This window comes from Chiloscyllium punctatum, chromosome 37 (genome assembly GCF_047496795.1).
Source record: "Chiloscyllium punctatum isolate Juve2018m chromosome 37, sChiPun1.3, whole genome shotgun sequence".
In the NCBI taxonomy this organism is placed as follows: domain Eukaryota; kingdom Metazoa; phylum Chordata; class Chondrichthyes; order Orectolobiformes; family Hemiscylliidae; genus Chiloscyllium; species Chiloscyllium punctatum.
The window spans coordinates 61203324-61223179 of record NC_092775.1 but is presented as its reverse complement, the minus strand read 5'-3'; the positions used below and the strand labels follow the sequence as shown (position 1 = coordinate 61223179).

The window sequence follows — 19856 nt, the reverse complement described above, 5'->3', positions numbered from 1 at the left end:
CTCTTAATCATAAACAGATTATCTGACCATCATCACATTACTGTGTGTGGGCACTTGCTGTGCACAGAGTGGCTGCTAGATTTCCCACTTTAAAAAATGACTGCATTTCAAAAGTTCTTTAACTGGTTACAAAAGTACTTTAAGATGTTATATATTATGTACATGCAAGGATTTGTGTTTGTTAGTCACACAGTTGGAATGATCTATCTAAATTATATGCTGTATTCTCACTAATGCTCTTTATTCACTGTTGTTCGATGGTGCTTTGACAGATACTCTATTGATCGTAACACTGACTTGGAGAGAATATTTAATATGGATGCCAACACTGGAGACATTACAATTGCTAAGAGGCTGGACCGGGAGACAGCAGGATGGCATAATCTCACCGTGATAGCAATGGAAGCAGGTAGATGACATTTATAAGATCAATTTGCTTTTCAATGGCTTTTGTTCAATGGAAAGGATGAGAGAGTCATTTGTCTGGTCATGGTTTACATGCTGAAAATGTTTTTAGCCACACTGATATATGATATAGGGCATCTGAACAGAGGAGCCCAGCTTGAGAAAATAAAGAACAAGGATGGAATAATGCATACAAAGGTTAAAGGTTAATCCAGTCCACAGGAATTTGCAGGAGGTGAAGTGATGGATGCAGGGGTTAGAGGAAATTGGGAAATGGGCTGTTCTTCACCTTTCCAGCTCCCTGTAATTCTGTCAGGGGCAGAGGAGATTGAGGATGCCACCCATCTGCCAATTGAAGGTCACTGAAGGGTGGCACCGGATTGGTGCTGGTATGTCACCAGTAGTGGGTTTGCCAGATGTCCCATGGACAGACTATCAAGTGAAAACTGGCAGTCCCCTGTGGGCTCTGGTGTGGGGTGGTGGTTTGTAGTGTTTGGATGTGATGGACCGGGTAGCGGGCTGTTGTTTAGTTCTGGGATTTCCTCCTTGGTGGTTTCTTCTAGCTGGCTACGATACCAGCAGCAACCTTCACTCCCACAGAGCCAGTGCTGGCCTTTTGACTGTCCAGTTGTTCTGGGAGGCAAGTTCTCAGCCTTCGAGGAGCTGACACCTTAAATGTACAACAGTTAATTGCATCTTGAGCAGAGATTGCGCTGGGGCTCCTGGAAGCAACCACAGTAGAGTTACCCCAATTCCCAGCCTGCTGTAAGGGCCATCTCCATCATTAAATTCAACCCAAGTAACCAAAGTAACACAGTGTGAGAAAAGCTGATGAAGAGAAAAGCTAACATTCAATATTGGATAAATTAATCCAAAGGATAGGGTGTAAGCATGAGTTTTGAAGCCTTCATGAGTTTGCTGAGCAAAGAGTTAAATATTTAGATCTCTCTGAGAGACACATTATCGAATGTTCCATTATGCAGTCTTGTGTTTCCATTTCTTTTTCACATTGCCACAGTTTTTGTCAAATGTGTCAAGTTTCACAGATGTATCTAATAATGCCAATAAACATTGACATTATGACTAGTATCTCACATCCAAACAGTTACCTTACCAATTTTCCACAGTTTTGCATTCCAAACAGGGCAGTACAAATTCACATCCCTGAAAATAACATTGCTCTTAAGAATGAACTTGATGAGGCAAGTATTTATTTCTCAGCAGTTTATTTTTGCTTTCATGTCTTTACTTGCTCTTAAGTGATCATTACCTACGCCACCAAGTATAAAACTCCAATTGTACATTGCGCTTGGTGCCTCTTGTATTTTGATATAAGACTTTGAATGCTAGATGTGGTAGAGATCTTTAAAATTATGAAACGAGTTTTTGGGGTAGATGTGGAGAAATGTGAAGAAAACTGGTGACTTCAGGCATAAGGAGAAGGTGAGGACTGCAGGTGCTGGAGATCAGAGTCGAGAGTGTGATGCTGGAAAAGCACAGCAGTTCAGGCAGCATCCAAGGAGCAAGGGATTCAACGTTTCCAGCACAAGCCTTTCATCTTGATGAAGGGCTTACGTCTGAAAGAGCAACTCTCCTGCTCCTCGCACGCTGCCTGACCTGCTGTGCTTTTCCAGCACCAGACTCTTGACCACAGGCATAAGACAGTCACAAATTAATCCAGATAGAAAATCATGGGACACGTCTTCACCCAGTGTGTTGTAAGAACATAACCGAGACAAATTTGGATAAAAGCATTTTGGGGTAGGCTGGGTAGGCACATAAGGAAGAAAATGTTAGAGAAGAAAGACTAGGGGAATTTTAATGTCGAACTTAAACACCAGAATGGGCGGGTTTGGATGATCTGTTTCTCTTCTGTAAATTCTGTGTAATAGCTTTCTACTGCTGTTATTTCTTTTGCACTTTGCATTCTATGCCAGTGCTGTACATTTCTTTTGTGGTTGTTAAATGCTATTTTAATAATTCTATTTCCTGGCTAGCATTCTGTCAGACTGCATTTGAATGCATAGAGGTGGGTGACTTTGAATGAAATAACTGACCCATGGTTCACTTCAGCATATCTCCTTATGCCAAACAATTTCTGTTTAATACACACAATGCTCCTATAACATCTGGTCCGTGGCAACTAATCCATTTTTCTCATTTCATCCATGCAGTAAAAATGAATTTCAGAATGGTTGAAAGACAGAATTTCATTTTGAGAGAGAGAGAGAGAGAGAGAGAGAGACAGACAATGTTTAACTTTCGCCACTAGAGGGTGATCTCTCACACTTTGCTCATAGCTTATTACACCCAGAGAAATGTCAACATGAAGTATTTTTCTTAATTGCAGCCCTTGATTATATAAAGGGTTTTTTTTAATATATGGAATAGATTTCATAGATCCCTGATTACTTTGTACTCTATGCACATGCAGCGTAGATCTAGACCATACAGGGTAGAGTGCTCCACCAGTTTGAGTGACGTGCATTAATCTGTTGGTTTTCACTGTTGAGTGATGGTTCAAAAGAGATGTCCATAGATGTCAAATGAAGATAAAACTAAACTCAAGCTGCATGCTTTGGGCCCTGACAATGTTGTGGCAAAGGTTCTGAAGACTTGAACTTCAGATCTTGCCGCCTACCTAAACACTCTCTTCCAGTACATTTCCAACACTGGCATCGACCCGGGAGTGTGGAAAATTGCCCAGGTACATCATGTACACAAAAAAGAGGTAAAATTCACCCTGGCCAAAACCCCCTGCCCCATCAGTCGATCATTTTAAAGTGGTGGAGAGTGTCACCAACAGTCCTATCAAGCAGCACCTGCCTCATGGCAGCCTACTCATCTCTGCCCAGAGTTTGGGTTCCGCCAGGGTCACTCAGCTCCTGACCTTATTAGTTCAAACTTGAACAAAAGCTGAATTCCAGAGTTGCGGTAAGAGTGACAGCCCTTGACATCAAGGCCACATCTTGACTGAGTGTGACATCAAGGAGCCCTGGCAAAACGGGAATCAGTGGGAATCTGGAGAAAACTCTTTGCTGGTTGGAGCCATACCTGGCCCATAGGAAGATGCTTGTGGTTGTTGGAGATCAGTCATCTCAGCTCCAGGACATCTCTGCAGGAGTTCGCCACGGTAACGTCATAGGTCCAACCATCTTCATTAATGACCTGCCCTCTGTCATAAGGTCAGAAGTAGAGATGTTTGTGATGAATGCTCAACATTCAGAACCATTCATGGCCCATAGCAGTTCACATCCAAACACAGTAAGTCATGGTCAATATCCAGGCTTGGACTGACAACTAGCAAGAAACATTCATGCTGTACAAGTGTCATACAATGATCATATCCAACATGACCTTTACTCGTTGACATTCAATGGCTGAATCTTTCATTGTCAACATCCTGGATATTATCACTGACCAGAAACTGAACTGAGCCAGACACACAAATACAGTGAATAGATCAGAGGCTAGGAATCCTGTAGCAACAAACTTATTCCCCAAACTTGTCTACAGTTTATGAGACAAAAGGCAGGAATGAGATACTCTAGATGAACGTAGCTCCAAAAACACTCTGCTCTGACTTTCGCTCTGCATGTGCAGGGCGGCACGGTGGCTCAGTGGTTAGCACTGTTGCCTCACAGCACCAGGGTTCCAGGTTTGATTCCAGCCATTGGGAGAATGTGCAAACTCCACACAGACATTCTCCCTGTGTCTGCGTGGGTTTCATCCAGGTGCTTCGGTTTCCTCCCGCATTCCAAAGATGTGCAGGTTAGGTGAATTAGCATTGCTAAGTTGTCGTAGTACTAGGTGCATTACTCAGAGGGGAATGGGTTACTCTTCGGAGGGTCGGTGTGGACTGGTTGGGCCAAAGGGAATTAGATTAGATTACTTACAGTATGGAAACAGGCCCTTCATCCAAGTCCACACTGACCCTTCAAACAGTAACCCACCCAGACCCATTCTCCATATTCACCCCTGACTATGGGCAATAGGAGTGGAAGTAAGGGCATTCTAACCATCGAGTCCACTCCACTATTTAGTCATGGCTAATGGGCATTTCGACTTCACTCCCCATAGCCCTTAATTCCTTGTGAGATCAAGAATTTATCAATCTCTGCCTTGAAGATATTTAACATCCCCGGCCTCCACTGCTCTCCGTGGCAATGAATTCCACAGGCCCACTACTCTCTGGCTGAAGAAATGTCTCCTTATTTCCATTTTAAACTGACCCCCTCTAATTCTAAGGTTCCCAGCATCCACCTTTTCCAAGCCATGCATTATCATGAATGTTTCTATTAGATCTCCCCTCAACCTTCTAAACTCTAATGAATACAATCCCAGGATCCTGAGTCGTTCATCATATGTTAGGCCGACCATTCCAGGGATCATCCGCTGCACATGCTCCAGTGCCAATATGCCCTTCCTGAGGTGTGGGGCCCAAAGATGGACACAGCATTCTAAATGGGGTTTATAAAGAGTCAGAAGTACATCGCTGCTTTTATATTACAAAGCTCTTGAGATAAATGACAACATTACATTCGCTTTCTTAATCACAGACTCAACCTACAAGTTAACCTTTAGAGAATCCTGGACTGGCACTCCCAGATCCCTTTGTACTTCAGCTTTATGGATTTTCTCACCACTTAGAAAATAGTTCATGCCTGTGTTCTTTCTTCCAAAGTTCAATACCTTGCATTTTGCTCACGTTGAATTTCATCAGCCATTTCTTGGACCACTCCTAAACTGTCTAACTCTTTCTACAGCTTTCCCACCTCCTCAGTACTACCTGCCTGTCCACCTAACTTCGTATCATCAGCGAACCTCCCCAGAATGCCCCCAGCCCCTTCATCCAGATCATTAATTATAAAGTGAACAGTTGGGGCACTAACACTGAACCCTGCGGGACACGACTTGACACCGGCTGTCATTCCAAAAACGAACCTTTTATCCCAACTCTCTGCCTTCTGTCAGACAGCCAATCCTCAATCCATGTCAGCAGATAACTTTGGACACCATGGGTCTTACTCAGCAGCTTCCCCTGAGGCACCTCATCAAAGGCCTTTTGGAAGTCCAGATAGATAACATCCACTAGGTTTCCCTGGTCTAACCTACTTGTTACGTCTTCAAAGAATTTGAAGGTTTGTCAGGCACGACCTCCCCTCACTAAATCCATGCTGACTTGTTCTAATCCAACCCTGCACGTCCAAGAATTTAGAAATGTCATCCTTAACGACGGATTCTAGAATTTTATCAACCACGGAGGTTAGGGTAATTGGCCTATAATTTTCCATCTTTTGTCTTTCTTGAACAAGGGGGTTACAACAGCGATTTTCCAATCATCTGGGACTTTTCTTGACTCCCATGACTTTGGACACCATCCAGGACAAAGCTCTCTAGAATGACACTTTTTGCTCCTATTTCCAAGCGTCTTATCACTACCTCCACTGCTCAGTCTAATCAACATGCACCATCAATGAGATGCAAATCAGAAATTCACAAAAGCCTCTCAGACAGCATCTTCCAAATCCACAACTACAATCCAGGAGGGCAAGGACAACAGATTCACGGAAACCCCACAACTTGCAGTTTCTGTCTAAGTCACTCATCTTTCCGACTTGGAAATCCATCACGGTTCCTTCACTGTCTCTGGGCCCAAATCTTGGAACTACCTTCCTAATAGCATTATGCACATGCCTACACCAAATGGGCTGCCGTAGTTCAAGGAAACAGCTCACCACCACCTTCTCAAGGGCAAACAGTGATGAACACAGATGCTAGCCTTGCCAACGAAATGGTCATCTCAAAACGTAACATAAAAACCTCCATTCTGAATTTCCCTGCCAACACATACTATCATTGCACTTAAAAGATAGCTTCCAATGGAAGGTTTGAAAAGATAACCTGCACTTGTGAAAATTAAGGTAGCAGTACATATTGCATCAGGATATATGTTGAGAAAGACAAGGTGATCTTGTATAATTCAAAAATCAAAACCATAATCATGAGTCTATGATACCCAGGAGGATATATATCCAGCTCATGCAATAGTCGGAAATAAATATACTCTTAGATTTCAAACTGGATTTTGGATGTGTGTCTGGTTTATAAAAAAGCACAGTCCTTTTTTAAATTCTCAAGCAGAGCTCTGATATTAATTCACCTAACTGGCAATCTAACAGTACAATTTCTGTGTAGTGGTTACGTGCAATCTTAGAGTTATCGGGTCATACAGCATGAAAACAGACCCTTCGGACCAACCAGTCCATGCCAAACATAATCCCAAACTAAAGTACTCCCACCTGCCCACTCCTGGTCCATATCCCTCCAAACCTTTCCTATTCATTGCTTATCCAAATGTCTTTTAAATGTTGTAAAAACAATGACTGCAGATGCTGGAAACCAGATTCTGGATTGGTGGTGCTGGAAGAGCACAGCAGTTCAGGCAGCATCCAAGGAGCTTCGAAATCGACGTTTCGGGCAAAAGTCCTTCATCAGGAATAAAGGCAGTGAGCCTGAAGCGTGGAGAGATAAGCTAGAGGAGGGTGGGGGTGGGGAGAAAGGAGCATAGAGTACAATGGGTGAGTGGGGGAGGGGATGAAGGTGATAGGTCAGGGAGGAGAGTGGAGTGGATAGGTGGAAAAAGAGATAGGCAGGTAGGATAAGTCCGGACAAGTCATGGGGACAGTGCTGAGCTGGAAGTTTAGAACTAGGGTGAGGTGGGGGAAGGGGAAATGAGGGAACTGTTGAAGTCCACATTGATGCCCTGGGGTTGAAGTGTTCCGAGGCGGAAGATGAGGCGTTCTTCTCCAGGCGTCTGGTGGTGAGGGAGCGGCGATGAAGGAGGCCCAGGACCTCCATGTCCTCGGCAGAGTGGGAGGGGGAGTTGAAATGTTGGGCCACGGGGCGGTGTGGTTGGTAGGTGCGGGTGTCCCGGAGATGTTCCCTAAAGCGCTATGCTAGGAGGCACCCAGTCTCCCCAATGTAGAGGAGACCACATCGGGAGCAACGGATACAATAAATGATATTAGTGGATGTGCAAGTAAAACTTTGATGGATGTGGAAGGCTCCTTTAGGGCCTTGGATAGAGGTGAGGGAGGAGGTGTGGGCGCAGGTTTTACAGTTCCTGCGGTGGCAGGGGAAAGTGCCAGGATTGGAGGGTGGGTCATAGGAGGATGTGGACCTGACCAGGTAGTCACGGAGGGAACGGTCTTTGCGGAAGGCGGAAAGGGGTGCGGAGGGAAATATATCCCTGGTGGTGGGGTCTGTTTGGAGGTGGCGGAAATGTCGGCGGATGATTTGGTTTATGCGAAGGTTGGTAGGGTGGAAGGTGAGCACCAGGGGCATTCTATCCTTGTTACGGTTGGAGGGGTGGGGTCTGAGGGCGGAGGTGCGGGATGTGGACGAGATGCGTTGGAGGGCATCTTTAACCACGTAGGAAGGGAAATTGCTGGCCCTAAAGAAGGAGGCCATCTGGTGTGTTCTGTGGTGGAACTGGTCCTCCAGGGAGCAGATCCGGCGGAGGCGGAGAAATTGGGAATACGGGATGGCATTTTTGCAAGAGGTAGGGTGGGAAGAGGTGTAATCCAGGTAGCTATGGTGGTCAGTGGGTTTGTAAAAAATGTCAGTGTCAAGTCGGTCATCATTAATGGAGATGGAGAGGTCCAGGAAGGGGAGGGAGGTGTCAGAGATGGTCGAGGTAAATTTAAGGTCAGGGTGGAATGTGTTGGTGAAGTTGATGAATTGCTCAACCTCCTCGCGGGAGCACGAGGTGGTTCCAATGCAGTCATCAATGTAGCAGAGGAAGAGGTGGGGAGTGGTGCCGGTGTAATTATGGAAGATTAACTGCTCTACGTAGCCAACAAAGAGACAGGCATAGCTGGGGCCCATACGTGTGCCCATGGCTACCCCTTTGGTCTGGAGGAAGTGGGAGGATTCAAAGGAGAAATTGTTAAGGGTGAGGACCAGTTCGGCCAAACGAATGAGAGTGTCAGTGGAAGGGTACTGTTGGGGACGTCTGGAGAGGAAAAAACGGAGGGCTTGGAGGCCCTGGTCATGGCAGATGGAGGTGTAGAGGGATTGGATATCCATGATGAAGATGAGGCGTTGGGGTCCGGGGAAATGGAAGTCTTGGAGGAGGTGGAGGGCGTGGGTGGTGTCTCAAATGTATGTGGGGAGTTCCTGGACTAGGGGGGATAGGACAGTGTCGAGGTAGGTAGAGATGAGTTCAGTGGGGCAGGAGCATGCTGAGACAATGGGTCGGCCAGGGTGGTCAGGCTTGTGGATCTTCGGAAGGAGGTAGAACCGGGCAGTGCGGGGTTCCCGGCCTATGAGGTTGGAAGCTGTGGGTGGGAGATCTCCTGAGGTGATGAGGTTCTGTATGATCTGGGAGATGATGGTTTGGTGATGGGGGTGGGGTCGTGGTCGAGGGGGCAGTAGGGAGAGGTGTCCTCAAGTTGACGTTTGACTGGTGTAGAGGTCAGTACACCAGACTACCACTGCGCCCCCTTTATCCGCTGGCTTGATGGTGAGGTTGGGATTGGAGCAGAGCGATTGGAGGGCTGACGTTTGGCTTCAGCGGTGTAGAGGTCAGTGCGCCAGACTACCACTGCGCCACCATCCACCATTTTCTCAGGAAGTTCATTCCACAGACAAACCACCCTTTGTGAAAAATAAATTTGTGGCTCATTTCTTTTTAAAAGCTCTCTCCTCTCACATCAAACATGTGCCCCATAGTCTTGAAATCCCCTGTCCAAGGGAAAAGACAACTACCGTTACCATGGTCGGCGTGGTGGCTCAGTGGTTAGCACTGCTGCCTGACAGCACCACGATCCCAGGTTCGATTCCAGCCTCGGGCGACTGACTGTGTGGAGTTTGCACATTCTCCCCGTGTCTGCGTGGGTTTCCTTTGGGTGCTCCGGTTTCCTCCCACAGTCCAAAGATGTGCAGGTCAGGCACACACCCTGTGCAGGTCAGGTGAATCGGCCATGCTAAATTGCCCATCGTGTTAGGTGCGTTAGTCATAGGGAAATGGGTCTGGGTGGGTTGCTCTTTGAAGGGTCGGTGTGGACTGGTTGGGCCGAAGGGCCTGTTTCCACACTGTAGGGAATCTAATCAACCCTATTTTTGAAATATACAAAGCCACTGGAAAATGACATCATTCCAAGGCCATTAATTCATATTTGTTGAAATATCAGCCTGTTTAGATTTATGATAATCAAGGAGAATCTTCAAAGAGATTTCAATGGGATGTTGTAGTTGACAAAGATGTTCACTAGAGCTTTATAATGAGGCAACTTGCAAATTTACCATCAGAAAACGGTGACGTTATGAAACAGGCAGTACAATTTGTCCATTGGGTATGTTTAAATAAAAGGACTGAAGAAATCTGAAAGAAAAACAGAAATTGCTTGAGAAACTCAGTGGGTGTGACAGCATCTGTGGAGAGAAGGTAGAGTCAATGTTTTGAGTCCAGTTCTGAAGTGTCACTGGACTCAAAATATGAATTGTTTTTTTTCTCTCCTTCGATGCTGCAAAGTGAGAATTTTATGATTAAGATCTTGTTAGATCATAGGTCAGTGTGAAGTGGAACTAAGTTTGCGTTAGGATATGAGCAGCAAGGTTTTGGTTGTGCTAAATCCTCTGGGATGAGGAGCAGGCAGGCCTGCAAGCTTATGCTAATATAATATTGTGCTTATTTTCAATTGTAATTACTTTGAAGGAATGAAAGTGCAGACTTTGGGGGATGATTTCTTTTAAAGCATCCATAAATGGGAAACATGTTGGTTGGGGAGAAAGTGAGGACTGCAGATGCTGGAGATCAGAGCTGAAAATATGTTGCTGGAAAAGCGCAGCAGGTCAGGCAGCATCCAAGGAGCAGGAGAATCGACGTCTCGGGCATGAGCCCTTCTTCAGGAAGGGTTGGTTGGGCCAGCATTTATTGCCTATCGCTAGTTGGAAGGTGGTGGTAAGCTGTTTTCTTGACTGTAGCACATTTGTAATAGGCGCAACCACAATGCTGTTTGGGAGTGTGTTCCGAGATTTTGATCCAGTGACACTGAAGGAACGGTGATGTATTTCCAAGTCAGGATCGTGAGTGGCTTGGAGGGAACTTGCAGCTGATGGTGTTCTCATGCATCTGCTATCCTTGTCCTTTTCAATGGTAATGATTATAGGCTTGAAATACGTTGTCTCAGGACTCTTGATCAATTTCTGCAGTGTGCCTTGTACATGTTACACACTGCTGCTATTAAGGGTTGGTGGTGGAGGGAGTGGATGCTGATGGATGTGGTGCCAATCAAGTGAACTGCTTTGTCATGGATGGTGTAAAGCTTCTTGAATGTTATTGAAATTGCGCTCAGCCAAGAAAGTGGCTTTAAGCAATCACATTCCTGATTTGTACCTTGTAGGTGGTAGGTAGGCTTTGTGGAGTCAGAAGGTGAGTTTGATGCAGATTTCTAGCTTCTGACCTGCTCTTGTAGCTACAGTACTTATATGGCTAGTTCACTCCAATGGTAACCCCTAGGATGTTGACAGTGGGAGATTTAGCAACGATAATGCCGTTGAAAGTCATGGGCAAGTGGTTAGATACTGTCTTTAAGAAGTCGCTTCCTCTAGAGAGTTCATTTCTGGTGAAGCACCTGGCTTCCAGTAAATAATCACGAGGCCAAGTTGTTTGGAAAATAAACAGCAGAAAAACAAGAGTTCAACAAAAAGGCTCATAATAGTGGTGAGTGACTTATCGTTGTGACTGGTCTTAACCGAGGTTTTGTGTTCTTAAATGTATCTGGTTGAAGACCAAGGAACCTTCTTTTCCAGCAATGTACACTTGAAATTCAGCATGTTATAGTGACTTAAGCATCTTGGATAGCCATGCTGAGAATAGAGAAAGCTGTAGATTTAAGACTCCAGAGCTGGAGAGTTTCAGGAGAGTGCTAACCTGAGATGGTTATACTTAAGAAGGTCAGCTCGTGTTGAACTGGACACTTACAACTGGGGGATCGTTGGAAGAACTTCCAAGGGAAAACCTTACCAGAGGCAAGCAGTAAGTCCAAGAAATGTCAATCTTTGTATTAATTCTCACAGCTGTCAGTTGTTTAACTGTTCGAATTTTAATAATACCTGTCTTGAATTCTGTGGATGTAAGTCAAGTACCTGGACAAGGAAATTTAATTTAAGTTCAGTTTAGAAAATATTAACAGTTCCTTGTACTTTGAAGATCTTTACTTTATCTGCCCCTTTGCGATAGTGTAGTTATTAATGTGTGTTTTTTTGATTTCTGTTTTGTCAAATTCTTTTGACTAAAATGACAAATCTTGACATTTCATCATTTTAGTAATAAACTTGTCTTTCAGATTCTTTAAAGAACATTAACCAAGTCTATTCCAAGATCATAACTTTTAAAAACTCATAAGTGATTTCAGTTGTAGACAGTACTTTTGTGATGTTATATTTTCCGCTCTCTGAGGTAATAAAATACGGGGAAACATCCTTCGCAAATAATTTACAGGGCTTGCATTGTTTTTAGAATAGTGCCTTCCTGACTGACTTGTAAGAAACTTAAAACAGTCGCATTGGCCTTTGGAGGAGGTGGAAGTGCAGAAAAAGAGCCTCATATCTGTTTTGGCAATGACAGTATAATTTAAATTACAGTTACTAATTGATATTAAAAATACCCAGGGATTCCATAAACAGCCTGCCACTCTACAATTCCACAGATTGAAGCCTAAAGTCCAAAGCACTTTGACATGTATTAGCCCATCTTGTTCCTAATAGGAGTGACCAGTGCAACAATGTCACCACAATGCAGTTGCTGTTTCCCTGCACACCTCCCTCCCCCCACCCCAACACCAAAAGCCTTTTCTTTTCCCAACTTAGCTTCTTTTTTACCCACCCCTCCCCCTCAGGTCATCAAACTTGTCAGATGTGGACCTATCAGCGCCCCGCAGGATCATAGATGGCACTGCCAGATGCTGAGCTCTCCTGCTGAGAGATACATTTAATTAAATAATGTAAGAAACATGTGTACTGTTTGGCAGGTTGTCATTAGGAGTAGATCCAGCTCTGTTCTTATGTCTGCCTTGTAACAAACAAGTTGTTCTTTTAAGATATTGAATCTGGGTCACAGAACCATCACTGAGTCTAAAGAGGTATTGCTTGTGTGTCACTGTCAATTAATTACAAAACATGTCAGTAAACAAGACTAATATTTATGTAGCACCTTTCATTACTTGAGAATAATATAAACCTTTTTATTATTAAATCTTTTTTTAAAGTTAAAACTGTATGAAGGCCTACCAAATCCTAGCAGCAAATGTTGAGGCTGATGGATGACAGGCTTGTTATGATGCCCATATCCTGGAACGAATGAAAGAATCTGATGTTTAGCTGCATTACATGAAGTTATAGCGTTTGTGTGGGGGTGTCACCAATAATGAAGACTTGGACTAACAGCTGGACAATCCTGAAATGTTAGTAATTAAATGTATGTGTAACCCATTTCCATTTATTTCTTTTGAATGCCAGTACTTGTAGCCTTGGTAACTTGCACCACGTGATGGGAAAGCTCCTTTTGAAGTTGTGGTATTGCCTCTTCCTACAGCCTCTAATTGGCTGCAGGAGGGATGGTATTATTGGATCTAACTAAATGCTAAATCAATCTTTCCACATGTCTGCCAGAAAGACTGCAAACCACAATTCTCCCAGAATCCCATACAGTTTTAGGTATAACGTGCATAATTGCCATTAGATAAAAATAATAGAATTATAGAATCGTGTAACACAGAACAAGGCTATTCAGGTTATAGTGCCTGCACTGTACGTTCTTTGAACGGTCTGTACAATTAGTCTCTCTCTTTTGCTCCTTTCTCCACAGCCTCTTCCCCTCTTTGAAAGTTATAATTGAATCCAACCCTGCCATCCTTTCAGACAGTGCATTCCAGATCATAAATATTTAAGTTGTTAAAAACAATTATCCTTACCTCTCACATTGTAATGTAATGTTTAAACAACAGAAGAGTCTCTCTTTAATATAGATTTTTTTTAAAAAATGCTGGATATAAAATCATTCATTGAAATGGATGCAATTTGACATTATTGTCACTGCCATATGTGGCCCTGGGCAGACAGCAGATGGTATCTGTATTGGAACAGACTTGAGTGGTTGTGAGAAAGAGCAAATGATATCACCATAGCTGTGTGTGTGGTGAATGAGTTAAAGTACAACTTCCCTGTCCAAATATATTAATTCAGTTGGCTCAGCAACAGCAATGACTTCACTCCCCCTTTATTGATTGTGAACCGACATTGGTTATTTAGCATTTCCTTGTCTTTCTCAGCTTCTGATTTTTGTTCGTATATAAATAAAGCTTGTTTCGTGCATGGTCACAGAAGGTGATCCAGCTGTTTTCATTCTTGAAACATTCCCAGAATATCTTGGTCATCTTGGTCTTGATTCTTATCAAAACTCTGATCTTACTGAATGATTCTTGATCCCTTGCATCTGAGAGGCTTTCAGCAACATTCTCATTCAACTTACCTTAGTTGCGAGTATATTTCCTATGTTCTGCACTTGAATCAGTGTAAATATATAATGAATAAGCAAATTGATAAGAGTTGGAAAGGCATGAGTGATTGACTTGCAGCAAAATTATAACACGATTGTTATTCCTCTCCTCATGCAAGTGGTATTTCCTTCAAAACACAATGGGACAAAATGAGCTTGGTCATTTGTATAATTGCAAAGAGACCAAGTATGTTCAAATAAATTCAAGATAATTAATGGAAGATAAATTAAAATTTCCACATTCAAGACAGAAAAGATTTTGTCAGTCATACATGATAATACAAATGGCTTTGTTAGAATAGGTCACTTTGATGGGTTAAATATCCTTTCTTTATTCATTTGTATCTTAAGGAAGGCAATTTAATTCTTCCTTTTGTGGATGTTTTTGAACAACCAAAAGATTTTTTTTAACATATGGGGAAAGGAAGGGTAAAACTCCAAGAAGTATAGTGGCTAGTGGGGTGCAGGTTGGGACTGATGTTGGTTGGATTCAACTCCATGGAAAAATATGAAAACAATGAACAGAATGGAAAACTCAGGAGAGGTTATTCAAGTCTTAACAACTCACAATAGGACAAAATGTTTGGAAAGGGTTAGAAATCTAACTTCAAGCACATTAGATTAAGGGATGACAATAAGAAGAGGGATGGTAAATGCAGGACTGAATGCACGCAATATACGAAATAAGTTAAATGAGCTTCTGGTGCAGACTGAAGTTGGCAGGTATGATGGGGTGGGCAACGCAGAGACGTGGCTGCAAGGGGATCAGGACTGGGAACTAAATATCCAAGGATATGTATCCTATTGAAAAGACAGGCTGGTGGGCAGAAGGGGTGGGGTTGTCTTGTCAGTCAAAAAAAATGAAATTAAATCAATAACATTAAACAAAGTACAGTCAGATGATGTAGAATCTGTGTGGGGAGAGTTGAGGAACCACAAAGGTGAGGAAACCATAATGAGAGTTATCTACAGGCCTCCAAACACTAGTCAAGATATTGGGCACAAGATACACAAAGACAAGGTTCCAGTGGTCATGGGGGATTTCAATATGCAGGTGGATTGGGAAAATCAGGTTGGTAGTGGATCACAAGGAAAGAAATTTGTGGAATGTCTATGAAATTATCTTTTGGAGCAGCTTGTGGTGGAGCTCACTAGGGAACAGACAATTCTGGATTTAGTGTTGTGCAACGAGCCAGACTTGATAGTTGAAGGTGAAGGAACCATGAGGAGGCAGTGACCGTAATATGATAGAATTTTCTCTGCAATCTGAGAGGGAAACGCTGGAATCAGACATAATGTTATGACCGTTGAATAAAGGCAAATGCAGAAGCATGAAGAAGGAGCTGGGCTGAATTGTCTGGGAGGGGAGCTTGGTGGAAAAGACAGGGGAACAGGAAAGGCAGGAGTTTCTGGGAGTAATTTGAGAGAGAAAGCAAAAACTCATCCCCAGGAAAATGAAGCATACTAAAGGGAGGATGAGGTAACTATAGCTGACAAGGGAAGTCAGAAACAGCATGAAAACAAAGAGAAAGCATATAATGTGGTGAAAGCTAGAGAATTGGAAAGTCTACAAAGACCTACAGAGCAAATCAAAAAGAATCAAAAAGGGAGAAGATTAAAATGTGAGGATAAGCTAGCCAGTAATATAAAAGAAGATTGTAAAAGTTTCTTTAGATATATCAAGAGCAAAAGAGAGGCAAAAGAGAGGCAAAAGTGGATACTTGGCTGCTGGAAAATGACACTGGAGAAGTAGTAATGGGGAACAAAGAAGTTGTGAAGAATAGCCCATTCCTCTATTCTTCCTACCTTGTGTCAGTCTTCACAGTGGAAGACATGAGTAACATCCCAAACAATTTAAGAGAGTCGGTGGGTGGGGATGTGATCAGAGGTGAATATGGTGACCATCACCAAGGAGAAAAACTGAAAAGTCTAAAGGTGGATAAATCACCTGGACCAGATGGGCTACACCCCAGAGTTCTAAAGGAGATAGCAGAAGAGGTAGTGGACGTGTTAGTGCAGATCTTTTAGGAATCAGTGGAGTCAGGGATGGAAAATTCTAATTTAACACCCCTCCCCCCCCCCACCTCATTTAAGAAGGGAGTGAGGCAAAAGAATTCCTGGAATTTAGAGGCTGACTAGCCTGACCTCGGTCATTGGTAAGATTTTGGAGTCCATTGTGAAGGCTGAGATTTTCAGACTTAATACATGGTAAAATATGGTAAAGTCAACATGGCTTCATCAAAGGAGGTCATGCCTGACAAATTTGTTAGAATTCTTTGAAGAGGTAACAAGCAGGTTAGACAAAGGAGAGTCAATGGACGTGATCTACTTGGACTTCCAGAAGGCTGCTGAGTCAGATAAGAGCCTATGGCACAAGAGGCAAGGTGCTACCATGGATAGAAGATTGGCTTTCTGTTCGAAAGCAGAGAGTGGGGATAAAAGGGTCTTTCTCAGAATGGAAGCTGGTGACTAATTGAGCTCCATGAGGGCAATGTTGGGACCACAACCTTTTACTTTAAAAACATAATGATCTAAATGAAGAAACTGAGGGTATTCTGGCTAGGTTTGCAGATGATGCGATGGTAGGTAGAGGGGCAGTAGCATTGAGGAGGTGGGGAGGCTGATAAAGGATTTGGACAGGTTAGGAGAGTGGGTAAAGAAGTGGCAATTGGAGTACAACGTGGCATAGTGTGGTAGGAATAATAGAGGCATGGACTATTTTCAAAATAGGGACAAAATTCAGAAATTTGAGGTGAAAAGAGATTTGGAGTCCTAGTCCAGGATTCTCTTCAGGTTAATTTGCAGGCTGAGTCAGTAGTTAGGAAGGTAAATGCAATGTGTTGGCATTTAGTTTAAGAGGATTAGAATATAAAACCAGGGATGTACTTCTGAGGCTTTTTAAAGTTCTGGTCAGAACATAGTAAGAATATTGTGAACAATTTTCAGCCCCATATCTCAGGAAGGATGTACTGGCTCTGGAGCAGGTCCAGAGGACGTTCACAAGAATGGTCCCAGGCATGAAAGGCTTAACATATGAGAAAGATTTGAGGACTCCGGGTCTACACTCACTGGTGTTTAGAAAGATGAGGGGGTATCTAATTGAAAGTTACAAAATACTGAAAGGCCTGGATAGCGTGGACATTGGGGAGATGATTTCATTAGCAGGAAAAACTTTGACCTGAGGACACAGCCTTAGAGTAAAGGGAAGACCTTTTAGAACGGAGATGAGGAGATACTTCTTCAACCGGAGAGTGGGGAATCTATGGAATTTATTGCCAGGGAAGGCTATGGAGGCCAGGTCATTGAGAAAATGTAAGACAGAGATAGATAGGTTCTTGATTGTCAAGGCAATAAAAGGTTACGGTGGGGGGGGGGGGGGGGGCGTGGGGGAGGGAGGGTTGGCGGGGGGTGGGAGGGGGGTTGGCGGGGAGGGGAGAAAGCAAGAGAATAGGATTGAGAAACTTATCATCCATGATTGAATAGTGGAGCAGACATGATGGGCCGAATGGCCTATTTTCTGCTGCTATATCTTGTGATGTTATTGAATTGCAAGATGAAACCAAGTTGAGGAGCAAATATTTTACACATAAAACAGGGGAATTTTAGGTCTTGATGGCAATAATGATTAGTAATGCAGTAAACATTAGTGCACTTGAAGTTTTCTGATTCAGTAACTTGCAATAGGACAGCAGTTCTGAAACTGGGGTCTGTGACAGTGCCAGGAGTGGGCAACATGGGCAATTGTTCAGCAGATGCAGTAGTTTACTTATCTGGGCTACTCTCTTCTTCCTTCAGTTACCCTTTGTGCTCCTCCTTGACTGTGCCTCTACTCATTCCAGGATCCTGCTTTCCCTGCAGTAGTGAAGCAGTCACACCCATCTTCATTCATGGGAAGAGGGTGTCGCTGGCTTTGTTAGCATTTATTGTCCATCCCTAATTGCCCAGGCTGAAGAGTCAGCCACATGTCTTTGAGTCTGGAGTCACATGTAGACCAGACCAGATAAGGGTAGTGTTTTTCTTCCTGAAAGGATAATAGTGAACCAGGTGGGTATTTTTTGACAATGGATTTGTGATGATAGTGAGATGATCCGAATCCAAATCACCAGGAACTTACCTGGGTCTCTGGATTAACAGTTCAGTGATAAAGCCATTAGGCCAATGCCTCCCCCCTCATCTCACTGATATCTTACAGCATCATCACAACACTTCACATGCAACTTTTTTGTGACATGTTCTTCAATGGGATGATGTCAAGATTAGTAACTCCTTTGAAAAGAAGACCTTCATTCCAAGAAATTTGTGAAACATTGCAATAGACTTATGCATCAGTTTTGGAAAGGATGTGAGTTGGTTGACAAACTCCGGTATTAAATTGACCGTATTGGCTGAATGGAATTTATGTATGTTCTTGCACAAATGAAAACAATCCTGACTGAGAGGTGTGAGGGTGGCATGACAGAATTTTTTTTTTCACTATTGGGCAGCAAGGTGGCTCAGTGATTAGCACTGCTGCCTCACAGTGACAGGGACCCAGGTTCGATTCCAGCCCCAGGTGACTGTCTTTGTGGAGTTTGCACATTCTCCCTGTGTCTGAGTGGGTTTCCTCAGGGTGCTCCGATTTCCTCCCACAATCCAAAGGTGTGCAGGTTAGGTGAATTGGTCATGCTAAATTGCCCATAGTGTTAGGTGCATTAGTCAGGGGTAAATATTGGGTAGGGGCATGGGTCTGGGTGGGTTATTCTTCAGAGGGTCGGTGTGGACTTTGCCTTCCTAACTACTGACTCAACCTGCAAGTTTACCTTGAGAGAATCCTGGACTAGAACTCCCAAATTGCTTTGCACTTCAGATTTCTGAATTTTCTCCCCATTTTGACAATAGCCTATGCCACTATTTTTCCAAGATGCTGCCTGCTGCAGTGTGCCTATGAGCCTCAGCGCAAGCTCGAAGCGCAGCATCTCATTTTTCACTTGCCGACTCAGTGGCCTCTAGGACTCAACATCGAGTCAATAACTTTACAGCCTGATTCCATCCTTCCATGTTTTTAACCACCCCTCCACCATGTTCCTGTTATGACATCGAATAAAAAACTGAAAGCACTGCAGATGCTGGAAATCAGGGAGTTCTGAGGAAGGGTCACTGAAAATAAACGTTAACTCTGATTTCTCTCCACAGATGTTGCCAGACCTGCTGAGCCTTTCCAGCAATTTTTGCTCTTGTTTCTGTGATGACATGAGTTGCTTTTAGCACAGTCACCTATTCTCACCTACTCATATACCCATTAGCACATTATATGGTTTGCATTCAGCACAGCTAACCTAGTTTCTCACTCTTACCTTGTATAATCTTCAGCATCTGCAGTTATTTGTTTCATGCAGTATATAATGGAAAGTCATAAAGTTTAAATTAGGGTTAGTGTGAATGTATATGGATTTATGATATTACAAAGAAGTTTGGTAAATTGCAGGTGTAGATCGCCATGTGGAAATATGATGAAAACTGTAACATGGACCAAAAAAGGGCAGGACTGGATATTTAATATTTGTGGACACAAACTGTTCAGGAAAAAGTAGGAAAGGAGGAAGAGGTATAACAGCAAAATTAAGGGGAGATTATCGTAATCAGAAAGAGAGTATTCCAGAGGGGTCAAGGATTGATACTTTAGAGCTAAGGAATAAAAAAAGATTTACTTACACTGCATGGTGTATTTTATTGACCGTGAACTAATGGGAAGGGTATAGGGAACAAATTTGCAAGAAAATTGTAGAGAAGCACAAGAACTATGGAATAATAATAATAATCGGAAGTAAGCCTTCCCTTAATATTTTTGTATCATCTCGCCTCAAAAGTCTGTCAAGGGATAAATCCACTCATGTCATCCTAAGTTCCA

The 19856-nt window shown here is 43.2% G+C and overlaps 1 protein-coding gene across 1 annotated transcript in view; it reads left to right on the top strand.

The window, feature by feature from the left end:
* LOC140463157 (cadherin-22-like) overlaps positions 1-19856 on the top strand; it is an 852306-nt gene that overhangs the window by 605334 nt on the left and 227116 nt on the right. The window contains exon 8 of the mRNA XM_072556924.1: positions 273-409. Within this exon, the coding sequence (XP_072413025.1) occupies positions 273-409 (137 nt within the window). The remainder of the gene's footprint in view (positions 1-272; positions 410-19856) is intronic.